Source organism: Lissotriton vulgaris, chromosome 12 (genome assembly GCF_964263255.1).
Source record: "Lissotriton vulgaris chromosome 12, aLisVul1.2, whole genome shotgun sequence".
NCBI lineage: Eukaryota > Metazoa > Chordata > Amphibia > Caudata > Salamandridae > Lissotriton > Lissotriton vulgaris.
In genome coordinates, this window is record NC_141700.1 from 240,319,295 (window position 1) to 240,339,678 (window position 20,384).

At 45.3% G+C, this 20,384-nt stretch overlaps 1 protein-coding gene across 2 annotated transcripts in view; it reads right to left on the reverse strand.

Annotated features, from left to right (window-relative positions):
- The window catches only part of CPNE2 (copine 2), a 975,302-nt gene that overhangs the window by 305,845 nt on the left and 649,073 nt on the right, over positions 1-20,384 (reverse strand). For both annotated transcript variants that reach the window (XM_086947740.1, XM_086947741.1), the window contains exon 8: positions 19,234-19,332. In XM_086947740.1, coding sequence (XP_086803866.1) covers positions 19,234-19,332 — 99 coding nt within the window. The remainder of the gene's footprint in view (positions 1-19,233; positions 19,333-20,384) is intronic.

Sequence of the window (20,384 nt, forward strand, 5' to 3'; positions counted from 1 at the left end):
CTTTGACTTGTTGCATATTTTGATAAATATTTTCAGTTAATAACACCTCTTTTTATATTGTGTGTGAATTAATAATGCACCAAACACTACACAGGGGGCTAAATGCTTTTAGCATGAAAAGCTATCTAAAACACTAATGGAAAGGGGCGACCGCTCGGTCCCCCCGAACGTATGGTGGAGTACCCCGATCCCCCCGGGAAGCCATTTTGGGCGGGGGGCGAGTCTCGGCTGGTATGCCCGAAGCGGCGTAGCTGGGGCGCGCCTTTTCCCGCCCAAGCGGGGGCTGTCCTAGACACCTACGCCGATGGCCACGCCCCGGAGGCGGATTGGAGGAGGGTCCACGCCCGCCCGAAGAAGGATAAAAGGAGCAACAAGCCAAGGAAGCATCCTCTTGTTCCTGTGCTCTGAAGCTGCACCTCCCCGTTGCACGTGAGCTCGAGACGGAACGAAGAGCCAATTTTGAAAATTTGTAATTTGCTGTTTTCTCTTTTAGAGCTTCAAGCTTTGGTTCCAGGACCTTTCGGTCGACTATCGTGAGAAAATGCCGGGCAAAAGGGTCGGAAAGAAGGTTAGCACCGACCAAATGCTTTGTATGCTGGTAAAGGACATGGCGAACATGAAGAAGCAGATGGCGGCCATGAACGGTACGGGCCGGCCTAAGAAAGTCATCGGACCAGCATTTGGGGGTAGTTCCTGCCGGGAGAGGTAAAAGGGCCAGGAATAGGGCGGCTGGGGATGAGGCACCGGTTCCCGAGTCTCCTCCGGCGAGCCCGGTCAGGCCGGTAGAGGCCCCAGTTCCGATTCCGGACGCAGGACAGCCGATCCCTGTCGTAGTTACACCTGTGAACGAGGGGAATAAGCCACCTGAGTTGGCCGCCCAGTTGGCGGCGTGGTTGGGCAAGAATAATGAGGGTGCCATTGCTCCTGGGGATACGGCCGAAGAGGCCAAATTAATAATGAAGCAGTTGCGGCAATCGCGAGATGCTGCGAAGGCACCTTGTCCTTTTGTTCCCTCTCAGGTTCCCGCGGAACAACCGTCTTCGAGCGTTGGAACAGCGGCTGCAGCGAGTTCAGCTGATTCGGGTAAGAAGCCGTTGCCAATGGCTGGGGAGGGGTCATTACCCTCAAGGAGGGAAAAGGTGGTCCAACATATCCCGTTGGCCACAAAGGAAATGATATGGGCGGATAAATATGTGAACATATTTTCGCTATTGACTGATCATTATGAAATAGAACATGTTAAAAATCAGAAGGAACTGTTGCATCCAAATGTATGGCGAGCAAAGATGGCGGGTTTCAGAGTTGATGAGACAATCGCTAATTGGGCCAGGGCTTTTGGGATGTTCACTGCAATCATGGGGGAGCGTAGGCCCGAGGTGTTGACTGAACTGGCTTGTTACCAGACACGAATAATGGAGTTTTATGAATCGTACGATGGTGATCAATGGTTGGGTTATGATAACAAATTTCGTAAGGCCAAGGAGCACGACTCATCCCTGACGTGGGACTGTTTTGACTCCATTTCCTGGCAGAAACAGGTTAGGTCAAACCCGGCAAAGCCGTCTTCGTTTGGCGGGAATGGGGCAGAGCCTTCCCGCCATTTCCCGTCGGTGCCCTTTCGAGCGGGCACCGGTAGTGATCAGCACACAAAGAGTAATGGGAACTCAGGCAAGAAAGGGGTCTGTTGGAGTTTCAACAGGGGCAAGTGCACTAGACCACAGGGGACGTGCAAGTTCAGGCATGAGTGTGCAGGGTGCGGACAGTCTTCACACCCCGAGAGTTCATGCCGAGCCAAGAATGGCGATACAGGGGGCAGAGGCGGCGCCAAACAGGTCTAATGACGGCCGAGGGGCGCTGCTACCTACTCCCATCGACATCTTGGCAATGATCCCCTGGCTGAACGAATACCCTGATCATGTCTCCGCTGGGGTGTTGAGAGACGGTTTCTCATGTGGTTTCCGCATCCCGGCGGGGGATTTTCGGGGGGAAGCACTGTGTAAAAACCAACTGTCGGTGCAACAGAATACGGTTGTAGTACAGGCAAAGATTGCAAAGGAGGTGGCCCGAGGTCGGGTTGCGGGTCCTTATGCGAACCCGCCTGTTCATAATTTTGTTTGTTCACCGTTGGGTGTGGTCCCCAAGAAGGACCCAGGTGAGTTTCGGTTAATACATAACTTGTCCGCTCCTAAGGGTCTTTCCGTGAATGATGCGATTGACCCGGGAGTTTGTTCGGTGCGGTATGCTTCCTTTGATGAGGCTGTCGCCATGTTGAATCGCCTGGGGCCCGGAGCGCTGATGGCAAAATCTGATATCGAGTCAGAGTTCCGGTTGCTCCCGGTACACCCACAGGATCAGCGTCTGTTAGGTTTTGTGTTTCAGGGACGCTACTACATGGATAAATGTATGCCAATGGGTTGCTCCATCTCTTGTGCGTATTTTGAAAAATTCAGTAGTTTTTTGCAATGGGCGTTCACCAGAGCCACAGGCTTTATGCAGGTTATGCATTACCTTGATGATTTTCTGTTTCTGGGGGCGGCCGGGGACACGGAATGTGCACAGGCTTTGAGTAAATTTTGTGATCTCATGAGAAGGTTTGGCGTGCCACTGGCACCGGGCAAAACAGTGGGGCCGTCTACTTCACTCGAGTTTCTGGGAATTGAGCTCGATTCTGAAGAGGGGTGCTTCCATTTGCCTAAGGAGAAGGTATTGAAATTTAAGGCCTCGCTCGAGACATGTATTGGCGAGACGAAAGTAACATTGCATCAATTGCAGCAGGCTGTGGGTCAGCTTAATTTTGCCCTTAGAGTGATCCCAATGGCTCGCCCCTTTTCTCGCTCTATTGCTCAAGCCATGGTTGGCCTTAAGGAAGGGCATCACCGCACAAGACTCTCAGCAGAGGTTCACCAGGACATGCGCATATGGTTGGCATTCCTGGCGGATTTCAACGGTCGTGTCCTGTGGAACAAACCAGCGGTTTCCTCCGAGGAGCTGGGTTTGTGGACCGACTCGGCAGGGAGTGTGGGTTTTGGCGCCATTTTTGGTAATCATTGGTCGGCACAAAAATGGCCGGCATGGTGGCACGAGAGTGGGCTCACAGGTAACATTGGTTTTCTTGAACTGTTCCCTATTCTAGTGGCCTTGAAGACATGGCCAGAGGGGTTTCGTGATCGCACTGTGGTGTTCTGGTCGGATAACATGACCGTGGTAGAATGTGTCAATAATCAGGCAGCACGCTGCAAATTGATCTTGAGGTTGATGAAAGAAGTTGTCCTGCTATGTATGAAATTAAACGTTCACTTTAGAGCAAAACATGTGCCTGGGGTACTGAACCAGGCGGCTGATGCACTCTCTCGTTCCCACATGTAGGCCTTCCGGGGCCATCTGCCCTCTGCGGACTTGGTGGCGGCACCATTTCCCGAAGTTCTCTGGTCTCTCGGTGCCCCGGATTACAAAACCCCGTGGGAGAGAGTCTAGCTCCCAGGACAAGGAAGGCATATGAAGGGGCGTTCCGTTCATATTGGGCATTTTTGGGCCCAGCTAGGGGGGAGCATTGGGGGCAAGAGGAGTACGTCCTGAAATTTCTAGTATCATTGCATCAGGCAGGCCGATCAGTGGCAACAGCTAATAGACACCGAGCCGCCATTGCGTTCATGGCGCAGGCTCATGGCATTCAGGACCCCACAGCGTCCTTTCTGGTAAAGAAGGCGCTGCGCGGGTGGCAACGCCTTGAGGGTCGAGAGGACGAGAGGCGCCCGATAGGGTTAGCAAGGTTGTCCCAGTTAATGTCCGTACTCCCTGCGACTTGTTCATCTCAGTCAGAGACAGTGCTGTTCCGGGCCGCGTTTGCATTAGCATTTCATGGGGCTATGCGGATAAGCGAACTGGTAGCAAGGAACAAGCAGGATACGGAGGGAGGTCTGTGTCGAGAACACATCCAGATTAAAGGTGACACGATGGTAGTCACTATAGCCAAGTCCAAAACCGATCAGGGAGCGATCGGAGACAGTGTGGTTGTTCAGCGCATGCTAGAGTCCCACATGTGCCCAGTGAAATGCGTAGAGGAGTACTTAGCGCAAAGGGCGGCATCATGGGGGGGGGAGCTTGCTGAGACATACCGACGCCACCCCACTGACCAGGTTTCAGTTTCAGCAGGTGTTAACGATGGCAATCGCGGCAGCGGGCTTGAACCCGAGCGATTTTGGGACCCACTCATTCCGGATAGGTGCTGCTACAGAGGCTACAGCCAGGGGTTTGAGTGTGGATAAAGTGAAACAGTTGGGGCGTTGGTCCTCGAATTGTTATAAGAGGTATGTGCGGTTGCACATGTTGTGAAGCTAATGTCATGCACTCACGCTTCTTGTTTTCTGTTTGGTTTTCAGTTTCGCGAGCAGGCTTTGCGGGGCGGACTGTGCAGTTGACCCGACACCTGGGGACCAGCGGTCAAAGATCACCGGCTGAGGAAAGAGTGGTGTGGGTCGTCGGCCACTCATACGTGAGGCGCGCCGCAGACGTATTCAAAGCAGGTGACATGATTCACATGGCTGGGGAATACGGGTACAGGGTGACCTTCTACGGAAGGGGCGGGCTCTGTATTGACCAGTTTCAAAATTTTATGGAGGGTTTGTTAGGGCGGACAAGGTCACCGCCATCTGTGATCATAGTGCATCTTGGGGGCAATGATTTGGTGACCACTGGTCGAAGAGTACTTCTCGAATTAATACTGTCCACAGTGAGTTGGTTGGCGAGAAGGGTCCCGGGGTGCACGATTGCATGGTCACACATGATTCCGCGGAAGGTGTGGCGGGGGGCTATTTCTGTGTCAGCTTTAAATCAGTCTGTGAAGAAAGTGAATAACAAACTTGGTAGGTTGTTTCGTACAGGTACATTGCATTCTATTCCTCATGGGTGTATCAGGGGGGACCATATGTATCTGGAGGATGGGGCCCATTTGTCCCGGGAGGGGAATGCTTTACTCATAGGAGACTTCGTAGCTTGGTTAAAGAGTTTGTGCAGCCATGACCTTTAAGTAGGAGTTTTTGTGGGGGGTCCGGATAGCCGGTCAACTATCCGGCCTGTGGCGGTAAGGTCATGATCGGTGAGCAGTAATTGGAAGATCCCTAGAGGTGGGGCGTCACCCATTATGGATGGGAGCGCCTGGGGGGAGGCGGCCATTGGCCCCTCAAACGGGGAGGCGGACCCCTCTAAGGATGGGGCCGCCGAAAGGGAAGGCGGTCATAGGCCCCTCCCTGGGGAGAGGGGCTACGGGCCCCTCCTGGGAATTTCCCGGGGCCAGGACATCTGCGACGGCAGATGTGGTAAGCAGTGTGGGGTGGGAGGGGGGTCTACGCTACCTTCTAGACACCTCACACGAGTCCTCGGACGACCACTAAGATGGCGTCGAGTAAACAGGGGGCCCCCGTTAAGACAAGGGAAATTGGAAGTTGGCACAGAGGTACAGTCCTCTGTGCGCCCGCCCCTCACAAGTGAGGGGGGAGTTCTGGTATTAGGGATCTGACACCGGTTACGACCTTGCCGTTGGCCCGTAATGTTAGGATGTACAATTTGAATTTTGAGAAATGCATTTACAGGATGTTTTAGAATCGGCTAGGAGAACCTTTGTATTAGAGATGTGTTAAGGTTAGCCAAGAAACATCGTAATATGTAAATGAAATTGTACATGATATGAAACTGTTATTTTAATGTTTTAATTTTGTTTCATATTTTAATAAATACGGCCGGGAGGGTAACTCCCTCCCGCCTTCCAAAAGTTCAGAACCGTATCCGTCTTCCCATTCTTGGGGATTGTGTTGGGAGGGGGTGACGGGTATCCCAACCATATGGAAAGGGGCGACCGCTCGGTCCCCCCGAACGTATGGTGGAGTACCCCGATCCCCCCGGGAAGCCATTTTGGGCGGGGGGCGAGTCTCGGCTGGTATGCCCGAAGCGGCGTAGCCGGGGCGCGCCTTTTCCCGCCCAAGAGGGGGCTGTCCTAGACACCTACGCTGATGGCCACGCCCCGGAGGCGGATTGGAGGAGGGTCCACGCCCGCCTGAAGAAGGATAAAAGGAGCAACAAGCCAAGGAAGCATCCTCTTGTTCCTGTGCTCTGAAGCTGCACCTCCCCGTTGCACGTGAGCTCGAGACGGAACGAAGAGCCAATTTTGACCCACCCACCAGCCCCTGATGACAGCGATTTGTTTTGAATAAAGTCGAGTGACATGATACTGTTTCTTTTACAGGTTGTTGTGAATAAAGTTGATAATTTTGGTATGTAATAAAGTGGTTGCTCTTTCAGCATGTATTTCGGCAAAGTAATTGCAGCAGAGTTGAATGTAGTGCTTAGTAGAAGTTATACTTTGAATTGCTCAGTATAATTGTCTGTTTTATTCTCTTTAGTTTAAAAATGTCGTATTTATTTTGGTCGGGCGGTAAGGTCATGATCGGTGAGCAGTAATTGGAAGATCCCTAGAGGTGGGGCGTCACCCATTATGGATGGGAGCGCCCGGGGGGAGGCGGCCATTGGCCCCTCAAACAGGGAGGCAGACCCCTCTAAGGATGGGGCCGCCGAAAGGGAAGGCGGTCATAGGCCCCTCCCTGGGGAGGAGGGGCTACGGGCCCCTCCTGGGAATTTCCCGGGGCCAGGACATCTGCGACGGCAGATGTGGTAAGCAGTGTGGGGTGGGAGGGGGGTCTACGCTACCTTCTAGACACCTCACACGAGTCCTCGGACGACCACTAAGATGGCATCGAGTAAACAGGGGGCCACCGTTAAGACAAGGGAAATTGGAAGTTGGCACAGAGGTACAGTCCTCTGTGTGCCCGCCCCTCACAAGTGAGGGGGGAGTTCTGGTATTAGGGATCTGACACCGGTTACGACCTTGCCGTTGGCCCGTAATGTTAGGATGTACAATTTGAATTTTGAGAAATGCATTTACAGGATGTTTTAGAATCGGCTAGGAGAACCTTTGTATTAGAGATGTGTTAAGGTTAGCCAAGAAACATCGTAATATGTAAATGAAATTGTACATGATATGAAACTGTTATTTTAATGTTTTAATTTTGTTTCATATTTTAATAAATACGGCCGGGAGGGTAACTCCCTCCCGCCTTCCAAAAGTTCAGAACCGTATCCGTCTTCCCATTCTTGGGGATTGTGTTGGGTGGGGGTGACGAGTATACCAACCATAAGCATGTTGCTGTGTGTGTTGTATTAACTGTGTGCGCTATATTAACTGTGTGTACTTTTAAATTTTACACTAAAGCATAAAAATGCTATGTTGCACATTTCACATTTATTTTGCATGTTGTCATAAATAATAGAAAAGCTGCTTGAAACTAATAGCTTGGCTAGGTAAACATTTATAAGGGGTATTAGTATGGAGTTGGGAAACATAATGGGTTGATTTACATGAAATTAATATTCTATTTGTGTTTGTTTTGTTTTTGGGCCTACCATTAAATGGCTGCCTGTGAATCCAGCAAGGCTATGGCTTGCATTAAAAGAGGAGAGAGCATGCGCAGACTGTGGCAGCTTTCCTCAAACCACAAAGAAGTCAAGGACATCTTGAACTGTACATTCTTGTGATTGTGCCAATGTACCAGTTTGATAAAGTATCTGTCCTGCTGCGCTGTGGCAGGAAGGAAGGAAAACTATAGAAACATTTTCCCTAGCAATTGTTGCAAACTTATAAAATGTATTTATCATGTATGCTTCTTTTGTTACAACTGGTAAGGTCAGGTTTTTTAGAATGAGTCATGGTAGTGAGAACTCATGCCATCATGACTGACCAATCACGTACAGGTTTTCCTGAAGATGAAACATTTTGTGTAGTCTGCCAAGGATTAGAGTATAAAAACCTCTCTGGAGGGGCTTTGGCTTCTAGGCTCATTAGGGGGGTGTGTTAGCTCTTGAGAGAAGGAACAGATTAGACCAGACATTCTATGGGTTAGGTACGAGATTGTCACGGGATTCAGCCTTGGGCGTCCGAGGAGAGTCAGGTGGGGGTTCCCTGGTGATTTTTTTCCCAAGTCTTGGCACGTCATATTTTGGCACTGCAGGCCACATTCCTTTGAGGTCTGGTGAAGGAGGGGCTGTCTCACTCCCTGCTTGCTCTTTAGACACAGACAGATGCAGAAGAACAGCAACAGAGAGAAAGGCTTTTTAGATTTAGATGCTAAACTATAAGTTTATGCTTTGACTAATTAATTAGGTCTGAAAAGATTTATTTGACTTATGCATTTATTTCTCTTAATGGGAGATTATTGCAAACTATTTGATTTTTGATTAGCCTTGCAAGACTATTTTTCTTAGAAACTCTTTAAGAGTTTTGACTGAAATTTTGCGCAACATTTTCTTTCCTATATGTAATGCTTATATGCAGACTGTAATATGTTCTGTATTAATGCTATTTTTCCTGTTTTCCAAATTCTGTAACCTGATTGATATTTTACTAATGAATAAAGGGTCAGAGAAAAATCGACTTTTGACTAGAAAATAAAACCCTTTAAATACTCAACAACTCTCTTTATTGGCTTAAATAATAATTGCCTTTTTGACTGTTCGTCTTTATTTAAAGTCTCCTGAAGGTAATACGTGGTGTGAAGGGCCCAACACCTTTTGAGCAGTAAATTAGAGGTAGCATGAGGGTTTTACATTGAGAAATTACCAGAAGAAATTACCGCTCCATCAGTATACAGTGCATTCATTTATTTTCATATTCTAAAGTGTCTTTCTTTGACTTTATTGCGAGCTCCTAATTGGGCCTGAATGTTGACTTGAATCGCCATCTTGAAAACCGAGTGCGCTTGTCCTGAAAAGTACTGCCAGACCTCGAGCTATGTCATTGAACAAATGCCAAGTCCCATCTTACCAGTGATGCGCCTGGGAACCTAACCTTCTGACCCGGAAAAAAGAATAAAATAAAATAAAATGTTTTACATTGTATATGAAACAAAATGAAATAATGCTGGGCGGAATAAACTCATGGGAAATAGATTTATGGGTGGGAATTTAGAACTATTAAGTTAATGGAAATGAGATCATTCTAGTATGGCGTGATGACCTCTCCCCGTCTTTCTGACCGATTAAATAAAGGGAATACACCGATTTGCAACATTGGGGGGTGGTACATACCCTGGACATAGGTATAATTAAGGTAGGCTCAGTTAGCTAGATTATCCGACTTGTCACAGACCTGTCACTGACCCAACGTATGCTGAAGGAGAATCGAGAGCAGAGTGCCGGTCAAGCACTCTGACAGAAGAATCAGGAATTTGCTGAGAGAGAAAAATCGATCTACCCAGTCGGTGTCCAAGAGTAGCTGTAGAGAGGGGTGTAACGCTGGCATTGCACTTAGCGGAGGTTACCTGTCCTGTCCTGTTCTGTACCTGTCCTGACCTGTTGGCTCCTGTCTAGTCAGGAACTCTTTCTTTCCAGCCCGTGGCCGGGGTTGTCCTCGCACCATTCTAGGTAAATATAAATCGTGTGGTATGTCCTTGTACTGTTTTCCCTTCTTCACCCTTCCCAGGTATCAATGTCTAGAATTTTTATTAGGTCTCCAAAGATTCTTGCTTTGATCATTATTCTCATTCTTGAGAAACTGTTGAATAGTCTGTACTGGTATTTGACTCACAAAACATTGCATAGATAAAGTGTTTAAAACAGCCTGAGTCTGTGGCTATTTTATGGTAAAGTGTCATATTACCTATTATTCTAACTGCCAGATCTATATTCCTCAGTGATTAGGAAAAATAAGTGACAAAGAATTGGTAAGTTATGGTATTCAGGTATAAATGATCAAACTCCTGATAGGCAGGAAATAGATTACCGGTTCAAAGTGTGTATGTTTATGGGCCCAGATGAGTATGTGTGTTTAGAAATATCCTGAATTGGTAACCCTGCGCCATCATTGGCCACACCAATTTTTGGTTCCTGAGTGCCCTGCCAACTAGGGAAGTCACAGTCTGAAATGGAGAAAGTTGAACAAATAATCGGGTTCATTGCAGTGAGTGGCAGGAGAAACATGGCACACTTCGGTATTCCTAAATTTGAATCTGCCTCCTCTCATTTTAACTCAACAGTATGGGAAGGTGAAGTTGAGAGTTGATTTGTACGTTTGAGTACTATGTCCATCAACTGATTTCTTTATTAGAAGCTGCCACAAAAGTAAATGTATGCTTCCTGTCGGAGTTCGTTGTGTCCTGATTAAACTGCATCACTGTTGCTTCAGATCTGTGACGTCTACGACCCCTGGCTACATTTGGGTATAGTTCGGTAACAATCTGGCCTATTCTATTAACTGGTTTAAGTCTTCCTTAAGGATTATAAATTGATAGAGTGTCGTATGTTGACTTCCTCTTGCCCCTGGCCCAATGAACTCATTCACCTGACCCAATATTGTTGCACTGCGCTTGTTCGCATAGACCGGGAGAGACACTCTACCTTGCCTCTGGGATTCCATCCTAAAAAGCGATAGTCCCACAAGCAATGCAGAGTCCGCATGCCTGTCTGAGGGCCGACAGACTTCTGTTCAGTGGTTTGTTATTTAACTCCTGGTGGCTTCATTGAACTTTTTGGTCCTTCTCCTGGCCTGATACACTTTCTCAATAATGGGTGGTGCTAATGGCCGGCATCTACACATTTTTGGGAGCCAGGACTTTTTAATATCAGAGTTGACCCAAAACAAGCAAGAAATAAAAGGTGGAAAAGGAGATGAAAGGAAGATCAAAAAGATAGGAAACAGTAACAAAGGTACAAGGCAGAGATAAAAAATAATCAGCAAGAGTGGGATAAAGAGACAGGAAGTGAACGATGGGGGAAGAAAGAGGAGTGATAATAGGAACAAATTTTTTGTCACCATACTTAACGAAATTTCTTATGCCCTGTTTCTTGTCATATACAGGCATCTCTGGCTTCTCAACTGGCAGAGCAGGCAGTCAATCTGTTTCTAAAACAAACAATCCAACATACCCAACAGACTCAGTGCTCTTCGGGTCTCTTTCCTGGGACGGCGGCGTTGGCCACTTTAAGTCATGTTGGGTTGTATTGTTTTTTGCAAAAAATCCTGGCATTGCTTTGATCTTAAATTATAGCCTTGGTGGAAAATCAGGCATTAGTATCACCTCAGTAGTGAATGTGTCAGGAAATTCAGTTAATGATTCACATGTTTTGCCTAAGCCAAAGAGTGCCTACACTGCCGCGCATCAGGTCTCACCACGCATTAGAATATATATCGCACATTCATTCTGTAATATGCCACTCAGTCTTCAAAATAAATGGAAATCTTTACCCATGTATTACTGTAGCATATATAATCTTTTAGGAAAAAGTCTGACTAGTCACTTCAAACTTATACATTCATACAAGCAAAGTAAATTTCTAAAAGTAAAATTAGATAACATACATATAAAACTGAAGTCAAGTTTCTTCTAAAATTAGGGTGAATCTATATATGGCTTCTGCTATCAGTATTTTCTTGTAAAATGTATAGATCATAGTAAGAGTACCAGACATGTACCAAACACGAGCACAAAGGGTATTTGTGCCTAATGGAATAACTGCACACACTGGGGCATAAACCCAAATTGCCCTAATTCTTGTATTTATGCATAACATCAGATCCTGGCTGAAGGTAATTGCTCATAGAAACTAGTATACACAGCCAATAACCTTCAAAATTGATGCAACGCCATTTGCACATGTTAACCTCCATTATTGCATAATAGAAAATAACCTAGCAACATAACGCAGACACAGCAGGATGGAATGATCAGAAGTTCCTTGTGAGCAAATGGGTAACTGGTCTTTTAATCATTAGTAGATGGAGACCTCAACCCTCACCAAAGATGGCCGACCTTTCATTGATTTCGCCCTTTTTCCTCTCTTGCTTTTATCCCCTTGCAGATGATTTCTGTGTGATTATATTTTACTTTATCCTCAGATAGTGTCCAAATGAGCGGTTGTGGGAGGTTTTATCGCATTCATGCTAGACAGAGCCCTCTGAAGTCATTTGAGGCACTGCATAAGCATACAAGCAGCCCACACAACACAAAAAAATGTTTTTATTTAAAATGGGAGCAAAATCGTCCATGCATTAAACAAAAATTTTGTTAAATGAAAATACGGAATAATTGGCACACTTATGTGCTGTTTTGAGCTTCAGATAAGGTTTGGTTCCTATCTGAGAGGTAACTGTGCGCAGCGTAAGAAATGCAGTAATTGGCTTAGCGACCATTCTGCTGGTCAATACCGCCACAAATTGGTCATGCAATTGCAGGGAGATGAAGCGGTTCTGCACATCTTCCAGTAATCATCAGAGATGTCCCCTGCATCTTCAAGCTGCCAAAGAAAGGGACCCTGAACACCAGCCCATTATTGCGGGCCTATATCTAAAAAGAGCAAAATTGCTGCTGTTAACGGGCTGCAGCGAGGTGCTGGGCAGTGATTATAAATGTGCCCTTGCTTTTAAAAATGATCCTTCTATTTCATGTCAGTCTGTTTGATCTGCTAGCCTATGCGCCTCGCAGTAAATACTTTCCTGCTCTGTATTGTTATATCTCTGGCATTTCCTCATTATCTCTTCTTGTTTTTATTTCGCCTTCTCCATCACTATCTTGCGCGTTTTCTTTTCCACCTGCTTGTTCTGCCTCTCGGCTGTCTATCACCAATCTCCCTTGTTTACTCTCTACTTAGCTCGTTGCATTTTTCCGCACTTCCCACATCCCTTTCGCTTCACCTTTCTTCATGTCTGTTTTCTCTTGTTCCTTATTCCTTCATCTATTTCCTGTAGCCTCAAAGCATACATTTATGTCTCTCTTTTGATATTTTTTCTTTATTTCTTTAAATTAATACAGATTGTATCATTCGTTTGATCAGAACTAATCAGGTTGCTCGTTTTACTGTTTGCATCAGTTTTTTATTTGTTGAGTGATAGATGTGTATATGGGTTTGATTTTCCGAAAATGACATTTGACTGTCACTGTTGAGTGACTTCAGGGAACGCATGCTTCCGTTAACCACTTTTCTAAATGTGTCATTAGATGGATTATGGCTGATATTGTCAGCAATGTAAACAGACACATTTGTAACTCTGGGGGAGGGGCGGGCGCCATGGTTCCTATATGCCTGACTGCCCAGCAGGGCCGGACTGGGAACCAGAACCGGCCCTGGCAAAGTGCTCGGCCGGCCCCCCTCCGGGAGGAGAGGGGAGAGGGGAGAGGTGCGACCGCGCTCCGTGACAGGGCCGGTTTTCGGCCGTTTTTGTTACAGGGCCGTTTTTGCAGCATAACGGCCCTGTAACAAAAACGGCCCCAGGGGCCCAAAACCGGCCCCCAACCATGCGGCCCACCGGGGAATTGCCCGGTGCCCTCAACGGCCAGTCCGGGACTGCTGCCCAGCCTCATCACATGTTATCAAAAGGTCTAGATGTGTCAATATGTGTCCATGTGGAGACATTGTAGCTCTAGACCAAACGTCTACATAAATAAAATTGTACTTAAATATTTTGAAACATGTTTTTGCCATTTGACATACTCAGTTACAGCAGTCTCTCAACGAAAAAACTTGATACAAAAAAAACAATCAATTTTAAGTAGTTTTTATTTTCTCCCTTCTATTTTCTTTCCTGTTGAGATTACCCGGGAAGTCTATGTGTTCCTGACATTTTAAAGAGGCCGCTCTGTCCCTGCATGCGGTGATCTGATGGGTCTGGGACTGGAGGCCACACTTAATGACTTTGGAGTTCTAGCTCATTTTTAAGACACGTGGGGCTTTATTTAAATGATAATCTGAGCTATAAAATGCGGTTGATCTTTTTCAAGAGAAAGACAAATATTGTACCGGGGGCGGTCGAGAGGGCTGGTGCCATAAAAAAGCCAGTTCAGCTGTTTATTGGTGGCCTGAGAGAGAGAAAGGGAGAGAGAAAGAGAGAGAGCGAGAGAGAGAGCGAGAGAGAGAGCGAGAGAGAAAGAGAAAGAGAGAGAGAGAGAGAGATTTTTGAACAAGTCTGATGCAAAGCTGATATTGACCACAAGAGACATGAGTTGTAGAATAATCGAAGCATAGGTGTTACTGCCATGGCACATGGTCACTGGCTAGCACAAATTCTACACCTGAAAAGTTAAACTGTATATATAAAAAAAGGGTAACAGAAAATACCAGATGCAAGTGAGATATGCACTATAGTAACTAAGCCGGTCTTCTCCAAAGAGTAGCTTGTGAGCTGCTGGTAGCTCTCAACTACCTAAGTAGCTCTCTTTTGTGCAGCCCAGCCAACTAAATTAGAAGGTATTAGTTCACTGATTTAATATATGTATACCTAAATAAAACCCGAGAATATGTGTATTTTTATAAACTCATTTGCTGCTGTTTGAAGAAACATGACAGAATTAAAGAAATATATTTGCGTTTTTTTTTTCAGTGATACATCATGAGGCGTGTGGGCGACATTACTAAGATATTACCTTTGTTTTGGGGACATTCTGCTATGGCTGTTATGTACTACTCACCAAGCGGCATTCCACATTAACAAAGTCTTCTATAGATTACTGCTTTCACCCATGCCCGATGAACTTAGGTGATCACTGCTAGTAATCTTGCAAGTGGTTGCCACTAATGTCAACTTGTCTGATGTTGCATTACAACATTACTATCATTAGTAGCAATCGACTTCTGCTGCCCAATCTCTATGCACGGAGGTGTAGATTTTGTATGTTTGAGCTACTAGGATGGTTTGGGACCGATTGCTCCTGATCTTCTTCAGAACTCAGTGTAGGAGAGACAGGAAGGTGTAGAGGGGGCAAGTGGACGAGTACAGGGCTTGGCCCAAGTGCCCCTTAAGGTGTCAGAAAGGGATTCATTGAACCAAACAAAGGGCTCAGATTAGGCTGGCCCTGATTGCAAAACATCTGTAAAGACATTTGTCTGGACTTTAAGTGAAGGCAAATGTAGGTCCATTTAATAAATTGGGTTTTTGTTTGAGGGTGATGAAAACCCTTCTTAAGCAACAACCACAATCCTTGTGAGGTTGATTCACAAAAGTCACTGAATTAACCTGTGCTAACCTTCTGGTAGCTTGGCATAAAAGCAGTCAGACTTAACTTAGATGTACTGTATTAAGTATTTATGCAGCACACAAACAGTAATAAAGTGAAACCACAACATTAGAAAAACACCAAACCAATGTAGAAGAATAGAGATCATTTTAATAAATAAAATAACACCAAAACAAATTAAATCCGTTCACTAGTACCAGAATTGTACATTTTTAAAGTTGTTAGTTAAATCTAACACCTAAAAGATGAAAGCACCAACCAAGGGTATCTGATTGCGCAAGACTGGGGGAAAAGTAACAAATTAGGGGTGACTGCAATGAAACACGGGTGGGACACATTAGGTGTAATGCGCCTAGCCTCTGTTTACCTTCTGACTTAAAAGTTTCGAGGCAATCGTCCAGGAGAAGGTAGAGTTCAACAGGGCAAGGCAGCAGGCCGTGTCTCAGGTGGCAAGTCTTGGTGAAGCCATTAATAATGTTGGGAAAAAGCTCAGAGTAGGAGAAGCTGGATTTCCAGGCTGAGAGGTGGGTCGTCACCAATGGGGAGCCTGTCTCCCCGAGCCCAGTGAAGATTGTTACTGTCGGACAACTGTTTGGAAATCGAAAACCTCCATTGGGATAAAGCTGCAAGCCATAGCAGAAGAGGACTCCAGGAGGTAAGATACTGTCACTCGGAGGTCCCGCTGAAGAGGGTTTACTGCTGTGCAGAAGAACGCACCGGGAGCTACTGCAAAGGCAGACAGACTGGCGATGCACATTGGACAGATCATCTGGAAAGAAGGTCCTAGTCTTCTGACAGTTGTCTGACACTTTTTCCAAGAATTTTATCCAAGTCCCAACTTTTTAGGGTTATGCAGGTGCAGCACTTCTAACACCACTTCAAAAGGGTCTAGGACTTGGGGGGCACCGCAGAGGGTTATGGCTCACTCCAGGCAGAGGTCAGGTGCGGGGGTTAAGGTCTCTTAGAGCTGTGATGTCCCTGTTGGAGTCACTCTGATAGTCCTCGGCTCAATGAGATGATTCCCCTACCATCAAGTAGCAGAACAGTCCTCTGAAGAACAAGGCAGGCCTCAAGCAGCAGGGAAGTCCTCTGGTAGGGCAGTGCTTCCGAAGTCTCCCACAGGTCCAGGAGTGTACTTAAGAGGTCGATGAGGAGGTAGCATATTTAAATCTGCCTTCAGTCTTTGAAGTGGGGGTGATATCCTGGCTACTCCCACATCTGGTTCTGGAAAGATTTTCCTATCCCCTGCCAAGTCTTTAAGAAGTTTGAGGTCACAAAGACTAGTGTCAGGATCATTTGTGAGTGTGCTTCAAGCAGTCCTTTGAAATGTAAGTGGGGCAGGGTAGAGCTCCACCTCCACCATTCTGGCATGATGGCCAATTCTGCCAACACTTAGTACCCCTTTGTCTAACTGTCTGGGAGGAATACACAAAGGCCAACTGCCTGGCTATTCACAGTCCTGTGACCCATGAAACAGGCAGCAAGCACAAGATGGGTGAGACAAGATAATACCAGCTTTCTAAAAGTGGCATTTTCAGAATTGTGACTTAAAATCCAACTTTATCATTAATGAGAAATGTATATTACAATTCAAATGAGTCAAAATTTGACAGTCCTAACTGTTCCGAATCAAACGTTAACACTTATTAAATGCAATATGATAACTCAACGTTATCCAATGGGAGAGACAGGTGTTACAGTATTGAAAAATGAATTTAGGAGTTTTTCACTACCTGGATATGTAAAACTTAAAAACACATGTCCTACTTTTTTTTTATAAACTACACCCTACCCTATGGACTTAGAGCCTACCTTAGATGAGCCCTACATGAATTAAAAAGGAAGGTTTAGACCTGGCAAGAGGTTTATTTTGCCAGGCCAAATTGGTAGTTTAAAACTGTACACAGGCCTGCATTGGCAGGCCTAATACATGTTTTAAGGTGCACTTTCTGTCAGTGGCACAATGAGTGCTGCAGGCCCACTAGAAGCATTTAATTTACAGTCCCTGGGCACATGCAGTATAATATACTAAAGTCTTATAAGTAAATTAAATATGGCAGTCAGGTGTAAGCCAATTGTACCATGTTTTAGGGAGAAAGCATTTTAGCACTAGTTAGCAGTGGTAACATGCACAGAGTCCTAATGCCAGCAAAAATAAAAATACACAAAACAGGAGGGGAAAAGGCAAAAAATGTGGGGGAAGAAGACACCAAGGATGAGGGTCTAACAGTCCAGGTCCTTAGACTCTTGTCAGTATACCACAGCATAAAATACACTTTCTTCCATTAGGGGCCAGACAAGTGCATTCAATACTGTATCAGGAAAAGTATCAAGTCCACAGGCTACCTGTAGGACCATTTAAAGACTGCCATCTTCATAATGGTGGAGTAAATCAATCCCAGCCCTCCATCATCACTGATGAGTAGTCACCATCTCTGGCCAGAGTTGGAACTGAACAGGTAATAGTGTCTCTGAGGGCACCTCTGCGATAGTGGAAGCAAATGTACAGACTCAGGTTGTAAGGCAGGTAGGTGCGTTGGGCCTAATTGAGTGCGTGACCTATGCCAGGGTCAAAGCCAACAGCAGTTCTTGGTTGGACATCAGAGTTGGTAGTGGATTCTTCTCTGGCATTAGGATCAGAATCAATGAAAGAAGGATCAATGTGGATCTCAGAGCCAGGGTGGGAATCTGCTCTGAAGTCGATGCTGAACCTGTGATGGATCCAAGTGTTTAAGATGGCACCAAGGATGGATCCGCCAGCAGCAATTCACTTGAAGGATCCTGTGAATCCTTGTGGCCTAAAGGCATGCCAGAGGGTGCTGAAAGAGTGTCAAAGGGTTGGAGTGGGGCCTCCTTAAAGACCTTGACCACATCAGGATCAACTGCGGGATCAATTCTTCTACTCAAGATTGGGGACAAGATCGATTGGCAACTTACACCCTCATGACTTCTCTTTTGATAGAGAGTGGCAGCATGAGGTTGAGTCCCACCTCGCTTTCCTATTTTTCTGCTTGAACTTCAACTTCTGGAATGTCTGAGAATGCAAAGAACAATTCGCACACGAAAGGCCACGAGAGTCAGTCTCTGCCCTCGAGTTGGAGCAAGAACAGGACTTACATGAAGCCTCTGACTTCTTCCTGTGTTTAGCGATGTACAGTGTCACTTCATGGTGCTGGATCAGCTTTGGGTGCATGAGGGCACATTCATTGCATGAGTTAGAGTCGTGGCCAGAGTCCAAACACCAAAGACACACCTCCTGGAGGTCTGGAACCAACATCTATTTTCTGCAGTCACAACATGGTTTGAAGCCTGCAGTTTTAGGAGGAGACATTGTTTCCTTGCACACTAAATGTTGTTTAGGGAGTCGTTGAAAGATCAACAAAAGTGAGAGTGGTGCTCTGGATCCACATTCAAAGGCGCAAATAAATAAATAAATAACCTAAGGCGGCACAGAGGGGCGCCGCTTATCCCGGCTCTGTCACCTCAGATGGAGCAACGAAGCCCACACTGACTACCTGGGGAATATTCTAAAGGTGACCAATCTGTGGTTAGAAGAATCCACCAGATAAAGTACCTGCTTAGTTATCCCACCTTAGTAGATCAAGGCATATGTTCCTGTGGGTTGACATTTCCTAAAACCCAACAGTATTTTTGTTTCTTCCTAATTCATACTCAACTTTCTTTTAAATATCATGTTTTCATTTGGTAGTCATATGGGCAGTTTTCTGTAGCTTGTCTTGGCTGTCTTACAACTTTACAAATACCTACAAATCAAACTTGATGATGATCAATTTCATCAGGAATGTATTCATAAGGAGGAATACCTTATCTTTCATCAGGAATTTAATCATATGGAGGAGTACCTTATCTCAATTGATCAGCCTATCATTATACCAACCCTCCAATATGTCTAGCATCTGGGATTGCATTCTGATTATTGGCTCGTTATTAACAAAGCTTATTCCTTCAATATTGCAACCACTATCACTGTGAATTATTATTAGGCTTTCTTAGGTTATTCATGATCATGTTACGCAATCATACATATATTCAAATGTACATGACACTACAACTGGTGTAGAAGGCATGCATATTTGTTGGTGACTAACAAAAAATGGACATACGCTTATATTTAAATTCTGTTATAATTACTCTGTGTTGTTAACTTCATGAAGAGACTTACTGATCTACCATCTTGTGCTTCACACAGCTTTAATACACAGGTCTGGAACTCCCCAATGAAGTCATGTCCTCCGTCATTATCATAATCATAACATTGAACCTGAAAGGAAAGAACATGAGGTTTGTTCAACAACAACAAAATTAGACTCCCTATGTGAGAACACTCTAGGGATTTTTTATTGAGAAACATTGGTTATATGAAAATTTAGAGAAATTCTGTACATCCATCTTCAAAAAAAAAAAATCTATTGTTCATTTAGTTAAACCCACGAAGAGCAAAATAAAGCAAATCAGGGGACCTGCAGTCTCAAATCCACATGTAAATAGAGGGTAGTAGATAAATACTATGATGTAAACAATCAGAATTGCTCAAATTAACACACATCTTGCAATATAAGTGTTTTTTTCAAGTATTTTTCATGATTCATGCTTGCTTTCAAATTTCAGTACTAATGGGCACCTTAAACCAACTCTACATAGTAAGTTTCAAGAATGCATCTTTTTTGCAACAGCAGTCTCTCACAGGAGCACCTATGAAATACATTGTTAGACTAGGTGGATTCTGGTAAAAGGGTGAATCCCATATTTTTCCTAATAGTGCACTGCTAGTCATTAATACCGCCAACTTTAACAACATGTCCCGAAATCTGCCCACCCGCATGTAGCGCATATTGAAGACAATCACATACCCCTAGTCTTTGAAACCGTTGCTATAACGCTCCATCTTATGATACAATAAAAGGGTCAGCAGCAAGTTACTGACACCGCTACTTTACAGGTGCTTCAATTGGTGGTATGGGTCTTAAGGCACTGACTTGACTACTCTACTGCCAATAAAACAACAAATGCAATTTCTTGTGCCCATCAAACATTGATGTCTGCAGAGTTTGCAGTAAAAAGGTGAACATTTCATTAACCATTAATTATTTGCTGCCCTGTCCACTTACCCTGTCTGTGTGGGGATCAGAAAAGGTAGCTGGCTGCTTCCCCAAACAGCAGCATGCATTAAACATGGACGTGTTAAGGCATGGGCAACATGGGCTCTAGGTCAGGGCCCCAGCCTTTCAGGGTATCCCCTGATAGAGCCGCCTCTGTTCTGCACAGAATCTCGCCTAATGACCATGAATAATTTCTTAAACCTATTGTTTAAAA